This window comes from Panthera tigris, chromosome B1 (genome assembly GCF_018350195.1).
Source record: "Panthera tigris isolate Pti1 chromosome B1, P.tigris_Pti1_mat1.1, whole genome shotgun sequence".
Lineage (NCBI taxonomy): Eukaryota > Metazoa > Chordata > Mammalia > Carnivora > Felidae > Panthera > Panthera tigris.
In genome coordinates, this window is record NC_056663.1 from 104,251,216 (window position 1) to 104,267,145 (window position 15,930).

At 40.6% G+C, this 15,930-nt stretch overlaps 1 protein-coding gene and 1 long non-coding RNA gene across 6 annotated transcripts in view; one reads left to right on the plus strand and one right to left on the minus strand.

Moving 5' to 3' along the window:
- SYNPO2 (synaptopodin 2) overlaps window positions 1-15,930 on the minus strand; it is a 209,984-nt gene that overhangs the window by 15,800 nt on the left and 178,254 nt on the right. For all 5 annotated transcript variants that reach the window (XM_042983987.1, XM_042983988.1, XM_042983986.1 and 2 more), the window contains one exon: window positions 12,970-15,155. In XM_042983987.1, the coding sequence (XP_042839921.1) occupies window positions 12,970-15,155 (2,186 nt within the window). The remainder of the gene's footprint in view (window positions 1-12,969; window positions 15,156-15,930) is intronic.
- LOC122237971 lies at window positions 653-14,270 on the plus strand. The gene is made up of 3 exons (XR_006216818.1): window positions 653-749; window positions 1,592-1,673; window positions 14,196-14,270. It is a non-coding gene; the product is annotated as an uncharacterized LOC122237971 (long non-coding RNA).

The window sequence follows — 15,930 nt, forward strand, 5'->3', positions numbered from 1 at the left end:
TTTAAACAACAAAAGGACAACAAAACAGAGGTTGAATAGTGACAGCAAAGAAAATAAATACTAAATGGTTCTTCTTTATAAAAGACTGCTTTCTGTATGAATGTATGATACATTTGACATAATCTTATATAATGGAACATGAGCACTCTACCGACAAAGGATGGAGGTCTAGTGATGCAGGTGAAATGATAAGCAGAGGCTACTGAAGTTCTGCTCTACAGCATGTCAGCTGTTTCTCACCTTACCCCAGGGTACCTTGTGGCTGCTGGGGTGTAGAGGCTGCTCTGGGTTTCACAATTCTCTCCCTCCTCCAGACATTATCTGTGTGTTTCAAGAATAATTGTGGGTAATTATAATTACACTTCGCGGATGCTAAAACCGAAGCAAATCACTCTAGTCATGGCTTCAAGAAAAGAAAAATTATTCTCTTCTAAGCTCTGCTTTTTCTCATTAGAGAAATGATGTACTTAATGGTTTTTATTGTTTATTATTTTTGAGAGAGAAAGAGAGAGAGAGAGACTGAGAGCAAGCAGGGAAGGGGCAGAGAGAGAGAGGGAGACACAGAATCGGAAGCAGGCTCCAGGCTCTGAGCGCTCAGGACAGAGCCCAAGGTGGGGCTCAAACTCACAGACAGCGAGATCATGACCTGAGCTGGAGTCAGCCGCCCAACCGACTGAGCCACCCAGGCACCCCTGATGTATTTAATTTTAAAGTGTGTTTCCTGTGGCAAAGATCCTGGAATTAAAGAGGTAAGGAACAGAGAAATTTTATTTTGTCAGGTTTTAAACTGAACTTGGCTTTTAAAAAGTATTGGACTACATCAAAATACTCTCAGAACCTAAAAACCCAGATTAAAAAAAAATTTTTTTTAATGTTTATTTATTTTTGAGAGACAGAGAGAGACAGCATGAGCAGGGGAGGGGCAGAGAGGGAGGGAGACACAGAAACCAAAGCAGGCTCCAGGCTCTGAGTGGTCAGCACAGAGCCTGATGCGGGGCTTGAGCTCACAAAGCTGAGCCAAAGTTGGATGCTTAACTGACTGAGCCACCCAGGCGGCCCCCGTATTTTTTAAAGAAGATATTTATATAGCAAATTATAAAACGTCAGAGATGGAAGGGATTGGAGATCCTGCAATCCAGCTTCCATGAGACATAGGAGTTCTTTTTACAATACACCTGATAGGCATTGCAGTGGTAAAGGCACAGGCTATGAAAGATAAACTTGGAGTCAGCCAGTGGGTCTGTCATTTTAGGACTATTTGTGTGACTTTGGGCAATAAACTTGGAGTCAGCCAGTGGGTCTGCCATTTTAGGACTATTTGTGTGACTTTGGGCAATTTTCTTAACCTCTTTGAGCTCCAGTTTGTTTATCAATTAAAAAAAAAAATAAGGGTAACTTTCCTCCAAATAAGGTTGTCATGAGAATGAAATTAAGTACATGTATTAAAGCTCTTAACATTTATGCGTCCAATATATATGTTAATTCCTTCTCCACCTCTTCCCCATCAAGATTTTGAAGTTTTAAGTTAAACTGAAACTTACTACCTTGTAACTTCTGTTCATTAGTCCTAACATTTCTTTTTCATCAACAGTGATGTTTACTCTCTCATCCACACCAGAGTTCCTCAAATATCCAGCTCTCCTATCTCTCATTGGTCTCTTCTCCTCCCACTGGTAAGTAGACATTTATCTCATATTACGGAACTTCCAGAGGTCACCATCCTTTTTGTGTTAGAAATAAACTTCAGTGCGTCAAAGACCTGAAAAACAATACTGTTGTGGTAATCAGAGCTGCTACTCAGTGGGTCTACTTTTCCCTTTGTTCTGTACATTCTTCTAATATTTAAGCAGCTTCCGACTGATTTTGCATTTTGTCAATCTACCACACCATTTGACCATCTTAAAGTAAAGGCACAGCAAAAACATTGGGCTCTTTGTCCCTGTGATCCTTAAAGTACACAAATTTCTTTTTAGTTTTGAAAGTTTTAAATCATCTTTGTTTTCATTTTAAAAAGCTAATTGCTCTAAAATTCTCCTTCAGCCTAGATCCCCAAATAAAAATGTTTTCATGACTGCCGGAGAGATTTAAGTTAGGTATTAGTAAGAACATTTTTGACTGGAGATAACACACTCTATTGCCCTACAGCCAAGGGAACTCCCACAATCCCTTTCCCCAGAGATAAGAAAAAACAGCCAAGGAGCTTTGTACAGTCCCTTCTCTAGATGATAAAATTGTATCATTCTATTCCTAGAAATCTTTATTCTCAGCCTTGATGAGAAGCAGGGGGTCAGATAAAATCACCTCTTTATTCTTCTGTTTAAGAAAATAAGTAAAAATGAATGTTTAGAGCAAATTATTCACAAGTTTTAGAATGGCTGCCTGGGAAGCACTTTCTGAGCAGGAAGAGAGTTTGCTGCCATCTCCTGGACCTCTGGTATCAAGTCCAGTCTGCAAAGTCAGCACTTCAATGCCTGCTCACTTCAGACAAGGCATCAAGAGCATTTGAAATCGGGTGCAGTTGACAAGTCTGGCTGTGTCTGACTGGATAAACTGGAAAATTATTTATGGGTTTCAAAGAATAAGGTTGACCTAAGTGTTTTGTGGGTTAGAAAAGTGTTTTTCAGAGCGTGGTTCACAATCATTAGCATCAGAATCACCTGGGGTGTATGTTACAGGAACAAATTCCTGGACCCCACCCAGACCTACTAAATCAGAATTTCCAAGGTGGGAACAGGGTGGAGAAAAGGTCTTAATTTCCCCCAGGGAACAAGGGTTGGAAAACTGTGTGTTCGAACACTGTGAAGGCAATACTTGGCTAAAACCAAAGTGCTCTATATAAAGGAAATCTTATTGGTTGGTAAACTGAAACGTACAATTAAAATAAAAACTTCTAAGTGATATCATTTGCTTTGCTTTTTATTTCAATAATACCACCCACTGAGTTGTAACATTTCGCTGGATGTTTCATAATGTAGAATTCAAAATCTAGTTAGCTTTTTTGGGTTTATATGAAGAATTATAATTGGTGCCATTGGATGAGCATTAACAAGTGGTCCAGCGGGCATGATCATCAATAAATTCTTGAGTGTGATATAAAGAATAAAACAAGACCTAATTGTGGAAGAACTGGTATGATGCTTAGCATTTTACTTATATTAGGCCAGCCTATTCTTTGGTGATTTTTAGCTCTAGAGGAAGGCTTTGTGAACATTTCTTTACCAATCTGAGGGCTATGCAATTCAAGAAAGAGATATTGTTTTTTACTTTTTAAGAAAAAAAATGTAATTAAATGGCACAGAAGGGAAACAGAACTAAATCCATGGAAATATATTTGAAACAAAAGCAATTTTGGCTTCAGATAAAATTTTCAGCATCTCACCTTGTTTTGATTTTTTTTCTTTTCTCTTCAAGATTAAGTCCTGACTTCTGCTTCTGACTCATAAAGAGTCTAGAAGTACACCAGAAAACCCACCAAAATTCCCTGGGTTTTAAAGGCAGCTGGAATTCTAGGTTCCTCCCTACGTCAGTCACTCAGCTTCTGAGAATTGTTTTTCATCACTTGCTCTGTGAGCTGGGAGTTTGCTCTCTTCAGATAGAGGTTTCACTCTGTTTTTGGAAACTGCTCACGCTTCTCAGGCAAGGGGATCAATTACTCTAAAAAGGCCAGGTTACTGACCCTTTGTCCTGGGACAGTGTTGGGGAGGAGGGATAAGAACAGCTGTCTGCAGCGCCTTCAGAGGTCAGCCAGGTTCTGTCAGAGCCCCAACTGTTGCAGGGCTGAATTGGGGTAGCCTCGGCGACCAGGCTGCCAGCTGTTCCACTTTCTGTGTGATAGACCTATTTAAGCTTCAACTATCCTACCAGAACCTTACTCAGAATACCAGCTACCCAATTTTGAGAATATATTTAATTTACAAGCCTTTCGCCATAAGAATTCTCTTTATAGTGCTAAGTGTGCCCCCACTTGTTTTATTTAACATTGATACTTTGAATTGAACACAGTCCTTTACAGTGGAGTCTCAAAGCTGATGTTAAGGGTGTGTTGTTGTTGTTTTTTAAATATTGTACCAGTCTTTTTGATTCCTGGTCTCATTTTGTATATTATTACAACAATGCTACTACAACAGATGAAGATGAAGAAGAAAACAATTGTCCAACAGGCTGAATAGAGAGGAATATAGACATATAAAATTTCAGTAAGAAAACAGAGAAGAAATAATTTCTCAGCAAAAGACTCTTGACAATAGATTATTTGTGTCCATAAGAGATTTATACACAGTGCTTCTGCTTTTTCTATTTTAGTTGTGTTAGATCCCTTAAACTGGAATTCACACTAACAGAAGAAAACAAAAGAGCTTGTTTAATCGTTGTGTGTGTGTTTTCCTCCTTGGAAGTTTTTGAAATAGTAGCTATTGTTTGTTAAGTGGCCTTTGCAATAATATTAATAGCTAACATATGTTGAATGCTTTCAATGTGCCAGGCACCGTTCTATACACAAAACACATTGATTCGTGTGATCTTCACAATGTGTGAGGTGCACCTACTATTGTCCTCATTTCACAGCTAAGGGCACTGAGGCTCAAAGAGGTGGAATCATCTGCCTAGAGTCTCCCAAGTGGCAAGAGGTGGGCCTGGGATGCAGCTCCCAGCAGTTTGGCCTGGGTCCACACTTACCCACTACAAGCTGTGCCTCTGTATGCTTGCTGTTTGTATGCATTGTCCCACGTAATCATAGGTGAATTTCATTTAAGGACTGGTTACCTTTTGCATCTCCTAAATCAAACCATGCCTTTTTAATTAAAAAACTGGGAGAAATGTTATTCTGCATTGTTGTTATTAAAATTTGAGAGGTTTCTCTTCATCGCTATTCTTTTTTCCCTTTATTTACCTGGTATAAATTTACACAGCCTTAGTAAAATATGACACTATTTGGCTGGAAGTGGGTGTTTGAGGAGCTTGGTCTAGTGCATATCTGTTCAATGGTAACTAGAAAAATGTTAGACTTCCCCCTGCCAGTTATTGCATTATAAGCAAATAAGATAGGCCAGCAGAAGTAAAACTATAGCTTTTCCCCTCCCCTCGTACCTGCTTACAAGTGTCTATCATTTGGGGCTACCAAACTCTTAAGAAGTCTTTTTAATATTTCTTACTTTGATTTAGAAGATTTAAAGTAATTTTTGGGTTAGTTCTGAGACAGGTAAAGCTTATTGCTCTGATGGACAATTCGTTTTATCTGTGACCATTGTCTTGGGATCAAGAGAGGTAATGTAGCCTTGTGTTTAGAGAATGGCTCTGGTGCTTGATTGTCTGGTCTTCAGGCTTATCCCTACCTCCTTAGACAAGTTCCTTAAGTTTTCTTTACCTCAGTTTCTCATCTGTAAAGTGGAATGATCACAGTATCTACTTTATAGTCATTTTGTGATGACTAAAAAGTCACCATTTGTTAAGTGTTTAGAATGGCAGCCAGCGTATAAGAAGCCCTTGTAATTATCATCCTGTTAATGGCTCTATGATCTTAAATTAAGGCAGTGAAGCTCTACAAATATAATGAGGGGGTTTTTACAATAAACTCAGAAGTTCACATCTTCTCTCCTTGAGGTTGGTGATGGGAATGTTCAAACCCATGTTTGGAATCCATTACACTAGTTTCTCAGGAGATGTTTTCCAAATAACAATGAGATACAGGTGAAGAAAAAAAAGCTACTGGAAAAAACATAAGGTGTAACAATGTCCTTGCTGAGAAGTCTTTGACAGAAATACTGTTGAGAAATCCTCCATTGAGGACACTGTGGCAGGAAAGGTTTGCTGTCTCATGCATATCCAGGATAGACAAGCCAGAAGAGACTTCATGGAATTCTAAGTTTCCAGTGATGATTATTTTTTAGATTATAGTTTGAAACACTGAAAGCTTGTGACCCTCTCATCATTATTCTGTTTAGAATTATTCTTGTTGATATGTCTCAGTTATTATTGCTTTAGTAGCAAGCCAAGCTGGGTGCTGATTCACTATTTAATAAGGACGTTCCCTGAATTACACTTAGTCAAAATGGCATGAAGCCTAGGAGAGCACTTCCTTTTATATAAAGATTTTGTGCTTTATTTTTTTAAGTGACATTCCTTCCAGTCTCAGCCCATAAATATCACCTATTCATCCTGAAATAAAAAAATGAAAGAATTTGGGTAACTAGTACAAAATCACCGTAAAATCCATCTTTTTAAATTATTAAACAGATGCTTCTTTTTTCAGAGACTGTTTTTCACTTTCAACATACTATCATAGCATCTGATTTTATGAGCAATCTTGGTAAGGTGGTCCTTTCTAATGTCATTCAACATGGTCAAAGTCACCTATAAAGCCTCTACAGAGTAGCTCTTGCTAGTTTGGGGAGCACACAATTTACAGGTCTCAGGGAATGGTATTCTGGGGTCTAATGAGATGGTGGAAACCATGTGGTACTGAAGGGAGGGTCCAGGCTTGGATGTCAGACAAATGTCTAGTTCCAACCCTATCCTACTACTTATAAGCTTCGTGATTGTTGGACAAGTTTTTTAGCCTCTCTGAGCTTCAGACACCTACACCTCATCTGTAAATTGGGAGTAATACCTTCCTTTCAGGGTCATTCTGAAGAGTGAATGAAATCACACTGTAATTGTTTGGGAGTGCAAGTTCACATTGACTCCAGAGTCCACTATGTAACACTGTGTGATCTTGGACCAGTCCTTTAGCTTCTTTATGCCTCTGAATCCCAACTCTAATTTATAAACTGGGAATAATGATAGTATTAATTTCATAAGGACTACTGATTAAGAGATAATCTTTGGTGATTGCTGGTGGGGGGCAAAGGGGGACATGGTTGAAATGGTGAGGTGGTCAAAAGGTATAAACTTTCAGGTTTAAAATAAGTACGCCTTGAGAATATAATGTACAGCATGGTGACTACAGTTAATAATGCTATATTATATATTTGAAAGTTGCTAAGAGAGTAGATCTTAAAAATTCTCATCACAAGAAAAAAAATTTATAACTGTGTGGTGATGGCCGTTAACTAGACTTATTGTGGTGACCATTTCACAATAAATACAAATATTAAGTCATTATATTGTACAGCTGAAACTAATATAATGCTATATGTCAATTATATGTCAATAAAAGAAAAGAGATAATCTATGAAAGTTGTTTGGCACAATTCAGGGCCTAAAGTTTATGCTCAGTTAATGTTAGCTATTGTCATAACTTACAGAAAGTATTTAACACAGCTCTTGGCACACAGTAGAAATTTAATACATGAAGCCACCTCCTGTCTTTTTCTCAGGTCTCACAAGGTTGTCTAAATGACTGCCACAGCTTCCATCCCCATCCATATAATCCTGTTTTAGATCATAATACTTGACCCAGGGCCTTTGGGTGGTTTTGAAAACAGATTTGTCCACCAAATAAAGATATCAAAGATTCTCTGACTTCTACAATGTCTTCTTAAGGGGCATCTGGGTGGCTCAGGTGGTTAAGCATCTGACTCTTGATTTCAACTCAGGTCATGATCTCACAGTTTGTGAGTTCGAGCCCTACATCAGTCTCTGAGCTGTCAGTGCACAGCCTGCCTGAGATTCTCTCTCTCCCTCTCTCTCTCTGCCCCTTCCCCCGGCCCCCCATGTGCACGTTTTCTCTCAAAATAAATAAACATTTAAAAATAAGTAAATAAAATAAAATAAAATGTCATAGCCAGCTGGATGATGGCAGGGTCTATACCCAATCCAATACTTTCCTTTTTGATATTTATTCCCAAGAAGAAAAATTGTCTCTGTTTATATTCCTAGATTATACATTTCTTTTCAACTTTGAGCTAGTGTCAATCTTTTACTTTTTGTTTTGTTTTTCCATGAACAAATCATTAATAGTTAATGAGGAGCTCAAGAAATAGAGGCTGTGAAAGCAAGATTCCTCCATGGCACATATGAATGTTATTATGCTTCTGACTATTATTACACTTATTGAGGAATGAAGATAGGCTGGAAAGTATGTCCTTATGACTATTTTTATTAGGGACCCTGAATGTATATTTCACCAGTCACAAAGCACACATAATTTAGATAAACATATCAAGGATGATGTAACAGGGGTAAAAGAAATTCTATGTATCAATAACAAAAAATTATTTAAACTATAGGCCCTGTATAAGCCTAACTTTCTTTATACTTGAGATATACTTCATTAACCAGCAAATCTCATATAAAATCAAGAGTCTGAGAAATGTCTCACAGGATTTGATATTTTCAAATTAAATTTTTTCTTCATTCAATTGCCTCTGAGTAGGTAGCTCTGTGATTTCCAAGTGCCAAATGGTAATTTAGTGTAGACATACATATACCATAGAAACATATTAATTTTTAAAAAGTTAAGAAATTGGCTATACCTGATAACATCAAGGAAAGGATAGGTCTGATTTGGGGGCTCCTCCTGAAGGCTGGTTTTTATTGGCTTGTTACTCCATAGAATAGCCTAAAATTTTTGTACTTTTTTTTTTTTTTTTTTTTAACCATAGAGGAAGAAACGGAGGCTGGCCTCTTTTAGTGATTTTGCCTGGTGTTTGGGTCCTGTGGGAATTTGCTAGTTTGCTTTATGGCCTTTAGCCAACCCTGGTGGGAAGTCTAGAGAAGAATTCAATTCTGCTTTTTCCCAGAATACTTGTTGACGAATTCAGCAGCACTGAAGTGTTACATGAGTCTTTGTGTCCCCCAGAGTCCAGTGATAAGGGGACATGAGACCAGTGAGGGTCAGTGTGTCAGAGAATATAATGTTGGTTCTTAGAATTTACATATTTTTCTCATGAACTTTTAGCAATTTTTAAAACAAACTCAACAACTCTGATTTTAGGAGGGAATGAGCACACAACCCACTGCCTCCCTTTGGAAGCATTTTAAGCATTTAGCTTTTCAGAAAACAATCACTTCTTTTTGATAACCATGACTTCAAATACCCTTCCTGCCAGGCCGGCTGTGACTCATAAACAGCAGTGGGTTTCAGGAACTCACCCTTAGAATACGGGTGCTTGCGGCTTCTCAACTCTATGACTGGATAAAATGATACACAGCAAGGGCTTTTGTCTGAAAGATTAAATCCACACTCAGACAGTAACAGCCATGTGTCTTCTGGGCTCTTAAGAGGCCTCCCTGTTAAAGTGCCATGGAGTCCTAGTGTTTGATACGCCTGTCAGCAGCCGAACGACCTTCAAAGTTCTTTAACCTAGTGGCTGTAAATAGGACAATGGTCCCACATTTGCTAGGCCACACCCTTTAAATATGGATCATTTGTTTTTGACATCTCAGATGTGACTCTTGCTGCCAGGCTAGAATTTAGGCTTTGTGATAACACTCAGCTGCCCATGAAGAAGCCCATTTCTTGAAAGGGGTCAGCACTACCTAAAGGAATTTTAACCCCAGCATGCTTGAAAGAACTATTTGTGACTCGGATCAGTTTTCCTATAATTAAATGAATTGGTTCTTATGAAGATTAAATGAGATACATGTTATCATCAACAGTCATGCTAGATATATTTTGAAATACAAAGTTTTACATGCTCCAGAATGACAATCCAAATGTGACTCATGACACATATGCCTAAAAACTTATGCTTTCTACTATCAATGAATAGTCAAAATGTGGAAAACAGTGTGATTCTTCCTCTCTCACAACAGAATGTGTTTATTCTTGAAATATGAGAAATAAAATTGGAAATGTTTTAAGACTGAAGTGGCAATGCTCAGATCCCCAATCTTACCAGTTCTGTGACTCAGTTTACCCCCTATAAGACAGGAATCTGCCATATTTAGATTTACATACACCTTTCTTCCTGGAGTATCTAGTGCCGTGCAGACTCATCGCACAACAGTCAGGAAGAGAGGTTTGAGACATTATTAAGGGGAAACTCATGCTAAAAAATTGCATAAGGTCCTGCAGTAAGTCAGTGACTGTGACTACATTTTATTTTATATTCCGGTGCCTGTAAACTTCGCAGTGGGTTCTTTGGGATAAGGCACATAAGGCACCTAACATAACACAGGCACTCAGGAAATGATCATTGCTATCGTGGTGACGAAGAAAACTTGACTTCACAAGCACTCTGCTTGGAAGTTAAGCTAACAAAGGACAGAGGAAAAGGCAAGGTGCTAAAACCTAAACAAAACCTGCCTCCTCATACCTCACGACCAAGCAGTCAAACATCTGCTACCACAACAGAGCCAACAACACCCAGATCATACAAAGGGTTCCCAATGGGAGGGAAGCTGAGGTCATGAGTTCTAAGCCTCCCACCTGCCACACTGACATCATTCCCATAACTGCAACCTGAAAGGTGGCGCATACAGCTTATTGGGCATGCAAGTTCCCAGGAGGCTCTCTGATTGAGGACAAGTGGCAAAGGGAATCCCTCTTACTCCAGGGAGCTGGCTTGGTCCTTTTCCCTCCCACTGCCCCCATCTCATTGTGTGGTCACACTCTGCAGATACAGTCTGGGAGGATTCCCACCCCTCCTCCATAATGTAGGACCATCTGATTCAAGATGAGACCTATGTTTCCAATTCCCAAAGTTGTGGATGTTTGACTGCATGCCTGGCATGTTTCTGAGAAGCTTTTTGGGAACCCTATGACACTCCCAGTCATGCTAGTGGTGTGTTTAGTCATCAACTCCAAATAGTGGCTCTGCTAAGATTGCCACCTGTCCTACAGGAAATGGACTGAAAACACTTCTCATTCCTACATACCACAAACCCCTGGACAACTGGGAATACTTGTGGGTCATTACCATCCTAGGCCATATTTGAACTGGTGATCTCAAATTAACTACCTTGTGTTGCATTATCTTTCCTCTACTTCATGCCATTCTTTAAATGCTATGTCAAGAATGCAAAGTTATAAAAACGATCTTTCCTGCTTCACCTCAAGAAGCCTTTTTTGTTGTTGTTCTATTAGAAAAGAATGCAAAATGCACAGCATTTAACAGACTTCCTTTGCAGGGAACAAGTAATACTAAACAATAGTGTTATATAATGGATAGATTGCTTTTTCCTTTACCCTGTACTAATCTTCCTAACTGATTTCCCAAAAAGGCAAATGAGAGACCAAGCTACATCCTGTGGTTGAAACCTCTAGGTAAACTGCCCCCAAAGGCAATGGAAGATTTCCCAGAGAAAAAAGCAGAAGAAACAGCCCCATTGCCCTGTTGCTGACTTAATTCTTTTTTGTGTGTTCTTAGAGTTTTACAATGGGCAGCTTGCAGTTTTACAACGTACAGAGAAATGAATATGCTCACAAGAAGAAATTCGGATGTTTTGGGAACAATAGAAGAAACACAGCAGAGAAGTGACTTAGGTCAGAATAGCTCATCAGGGAAGATTATTTTTTAAAACATGTACATTAAACAGATAAAGAAGAAAGTAATATTTTAATAGGATAGTGAAAAATATAGCAGATTGACAGTGACAGCAGTAAAAGAACAGGAATACAGATATTTTCAGAGGATTAAATTGGTACCATGTACCCTCAAACCAGGCAAGTTGTTTGTTATAAGAGGTCTCTAAACAGATCTCCTGTATTGAGTAGATGGTTTTCCTTGAAGCTGTCAAAAATGCTTTATGGTTCTCTACATTAATTCATGTTGAATATTTTCCATGGTTGGTCAGACTTGGACTTAAAATAGACATGAGAAAGGTCTTCAGGTTTACTGTCAGTAACGTTATTAACTTCATAGCCAGCTGGATGACGGCACGGTCTGTGACCAATCCAATTTACAAGGTAACCTTGCCTGAATCCTCCTGGTCCATCAAATATAAATAACAAAGTGAAGGTGCGAGAATAGAATTGCAAGGAACAGTGGGAGAAGCAGTAGTCAGAAAGCAAAACAAACACAAGGAAAAACAATCTGTGAGGTCACTCAGAAATTAATCATTGTGTGTTCTCACCCTACGGCCTCCACACATAGGGGGTTCCTCGTGCTTCACAATCAGCCCCTGTAGTCAGTAACCTTTCATGCCTCAGTGATGTGCTTTCCCAAGGGAAAAATAAGAGTCATGTGTACCTTTATCTGCAGCCTGTTCACCCTTTTATACATTATTCTTTTATACTGTATCCTACCACTTGCCTCAGCTGAGGAAAACAAACTTACACTTTCATGGGCAATTGGAGATATATACATACTCAGTTTCTTAAGTAAACTGGGAAGAGAAGATAGAAATCCGTCTCTAAGGATAATTATCCCTCTTGCCCTATCTCATTTACCTTAAAGAAGTCTTCTGAAATGAGTTAATACAGGTAAAACATCTGGCAAAGAACCTAATACAAAATAAGTGCTCAGTAATTACTGACACCCTCTTTCTTACCCTTCTTACTAAACTATATACATTTCACAACCCCCAGAAGTACCTTCTCTGCAATATCAAACAGGTGGCTGAGGTTGACAGACCAGAGCTGATCCCTGTCCTCAGTAAATTTCTTATCCCTTAACACTAGTAATAGAGATAAAGCACTACTTAAAAAGGAAATCTCAGCCAATACATGTTATATTTTCACTACACTTGAACCTTTTCACCACAGGAGCACAGCTGTTACACTACATAAAGGCTGTGTGCAAGGTTTGATAACACTGATCACTGTCTTTCTCGTGACTAAAGCATAAATCCTAAGTATCCTGCTTACTTAATATAATGGCACATGTCTATTTTGGGGTGCTCCCATATTTTTTAAGTGTGCAAAGAAGATAAATATGTTTTAAGTCAATCTGAGTTAGATTTTTGACTCATTAAAAATATTATGCTCCTTGGACCCAGATTGGGAAGTGACATCTGAAATTAAGTAAGTTGAGGACTTGCTAGGCATTCTCGGGGACTCAAGTAACACTGCAAACAATTTGTTTCAAGCAAAGTGGACACTCAGCTTCGGCTACAAGATCACTCTTCCGCAATAGATGGTTTCCACACCTGAACTGTGACACCACTTTTCTTGGCTGAGAACTTCGGCCTTGGTGCCACAAAATAAGATGTAGAGGCTGATTCTTGCTTTGGAGAGGTGGGAATGCCCACGGGCACTGGCGACGCACTGACGGGCGAGGTGGCCTCTGCAAAGAAGGGATGCTGAGAGCTATATGCTGGGACCGAGTACACAGATGAGGCCTGCGCATTAGTGGGCGAGCCAGCATTCACTGGCCGGGGAGGAAGAGCTTGCTTCATGGCTGGCATCGAATTGACCTTGATGGATGACTTTTGGAGGAGGCCATCCTTTGCATCTGGAGGTTGGAAAGTAAACAAGGATGCATTTAGCTGGTATGGTTGGTGCTTCATGACGTCCAAAGCATTGAGGGGTTTTTTGCCCTTTTTCTTGCTTGTCTTGGAGGCCTGTGGGGCTGATGACTGAGACTTGACAGCGGCCAGAGGGTAGGAGGGGGAGTGGATAGGATTGTAGGCCACAGGAGGAGGTGCTCGGACGTTGGAGGAGTACTTCCATCCGGCCGGTAGAGAGGGAGTGGGAGACTGGGCGCGAGCCGCATGGGCCTGCACGGTGTCTGAATCCACCACGTACTTCTCCATCCTCGACTGCCTTTTAGCAAAGAGCTGGGCTCCTTTCCCGCTCATTCCCGGAAGCTCATTGGATGGTCCCACTGCACCAGCATGAGCGGCGTTTACTGTCGGTGCGGGAGCCGTTGGCTTCGGTGTGTAGTTCGGACTGGCCACTGCTGCCTGTGGTCCTTTGAAGGGACCAGCCAGGGTCAGAGCACTCGCGGGCCGGGCAGGAGCGTAGGAAGAAGGCTGGGCTATTTTGATGGAGGAGACAACGGTGCCCTGCGATGGGTTGGACGTGGGGAAGGCAGGAGGTTGGCTTGGAGCCATTCCTGGGGACCAGACCGGAGAAACTGGAGTTACTGGTTGGGAGGACGAGGACTTGACTGCAGGTTTCGGAGCGACAGGAGGCGGAGTCTTTTGTTTGGCAGAGGAGCTCTGCATGAAATTACAAGCCTCTGCTCCTAAACTGAGGTAGTCTTCTTCGGGTCCGGAATCGCCTCCAGCTCCAGCTCCCTTTTTGCCTTCTGAATTTTGAAGAAGTGACAAGAGTTCAGGATTCGGGTTCACCTTGGGCTCTTTAAAAGTGAACATGGGTTTTGTCGTGCTCCTCCTTTTGGCCTCCTGCAATATTCCGGTTCTTTTTGCAGGCACAGCGATCCTTTCATCCCGGGAAGCTATCCGCTCAGATGAATCGTAAAAGGCTGGCTGGGACCACGGGGCAGGCTGGGGCCACGGAGGAGGCTGCGCTGGGCCAGCTGTGGGACTCGACACTGCTCTGGGGAAGCCCTCAGGTGGAGGTGTGACCGCAGAATAAGGTGGAGGCGCAGGGAAGTCCGCGATGGGACTCGTCATATTCCGGGTTGGGGAGAAGGGGGCTGCAGGCTGGCTCACAGACCCCGGGAAGGGTTTGGCTGTTCTGTTCATAGGGACCGTCCTCTGGGCCTCTGCCGTTTCGGACACCCCACTGAAGCCATTCTGTTGGGGCCCATGGCCAAGACCATGGCTCACCTCGATGTAGCTTCTGCTCACTGAGCTCTGCACTTTCACAGACTCTTCTTCCTTCCTCTGGTAAGAAGCCATGGTTCTCAGGCTGTCTGTCTGGGCAGCATCTGGCTCTCTGCCTGGCACTCCTCCCATCCTCTCCTCCTCTCTTTGGGCCGTGATTTGATCCATTCGCTCCCTCCTCTTGGCAAACATGAGGGCACCCTTGCCCGTGGTGTCTGGCAGCATCTCCATCTTGTCCCCTCTGTTCAGTTTCTTCTCGATGTCCACTAGTCCAGAATCCCAGTCAAAGTTCACAACTTGTGCACTGCCGTCAATGTCAGACAATAACTCTTCATCCACCTCTGATTCACTCGTGCCCAGAAATGCTACTTCACAGTTGTCTTCTTTGTCTCCTTCTTCCTCCTCGTCTGCCTCTCGCTCAAGCTCACCGGTGCCGTAGCTGACTAGGGTGTATTTCTTGGCCCGCCTACGACGCTTCTTAAACATCAACACCCCCTTGGAGTTGGGGTTGGGGGCGTCGGTTAGAAGGAGGGCAATGCTTTTGCATTTAGATTTTGCTTCTTTCACCTGCTTTTCGGATAGGCTTTCACTTCTCCTGAGCCCTAGGGAATGTACAAAAATTATAGTGAGTTGGTGAATTCCAAGAAGACCTCAGAGCAACCCAGAAGTCAACTCTCCTGGGGAAAAGTGAATATGAAAAAAACATGCTTACAATTAGCCACTGAGTTCTGAAACAATCTAACTAATTTCTCTCTCTTATTTATTTCAAAATGTATACTTTTATCATGACATGCAATGATATATGTAACTACACAATGGTCTGTTTCACTTGCTCATATAAATACATCTTTACGTATACTGACTAGAATATACATAGCATATGGATCTTTATACTTGGACAATAAACGCTGGCTACTAAATGTCAGTTAAGGGGATGTAATCCAAACTAAAAAGGAAATAATTTAAGGACATAATATTTTCTGTAAAACAAGTTAAGACATACCTTGTACTTCCATATTTAAAAAATAAAATGTCAATATAAAACTGGTTTCAAGCATTTTTAAAACAGGGGTGGGGAGGCAAGAAACTTTTATTTACCTAAGTGTTTTAATGTAATGAATTTAAATATTTTTCTTCTTCTTCTTCTTCTTCTTCTTTTTTTTTTTTTAACTTTGACATCTCCCCCAGAGTCTTTGTATTCATGAAGGCTGGATTAATATACGTTCAAAAAACAGAATGAATAATAACTGAAGGCATTGAATCAATAATTGCTAATAATTCAGAACACTGGATCATTGTGAATACATATAAGAAATTTAAGCTAAAAAGCTGTCTAGATAAATTTGTTTGAAAAATTATTGCTATTTTGGAAATACA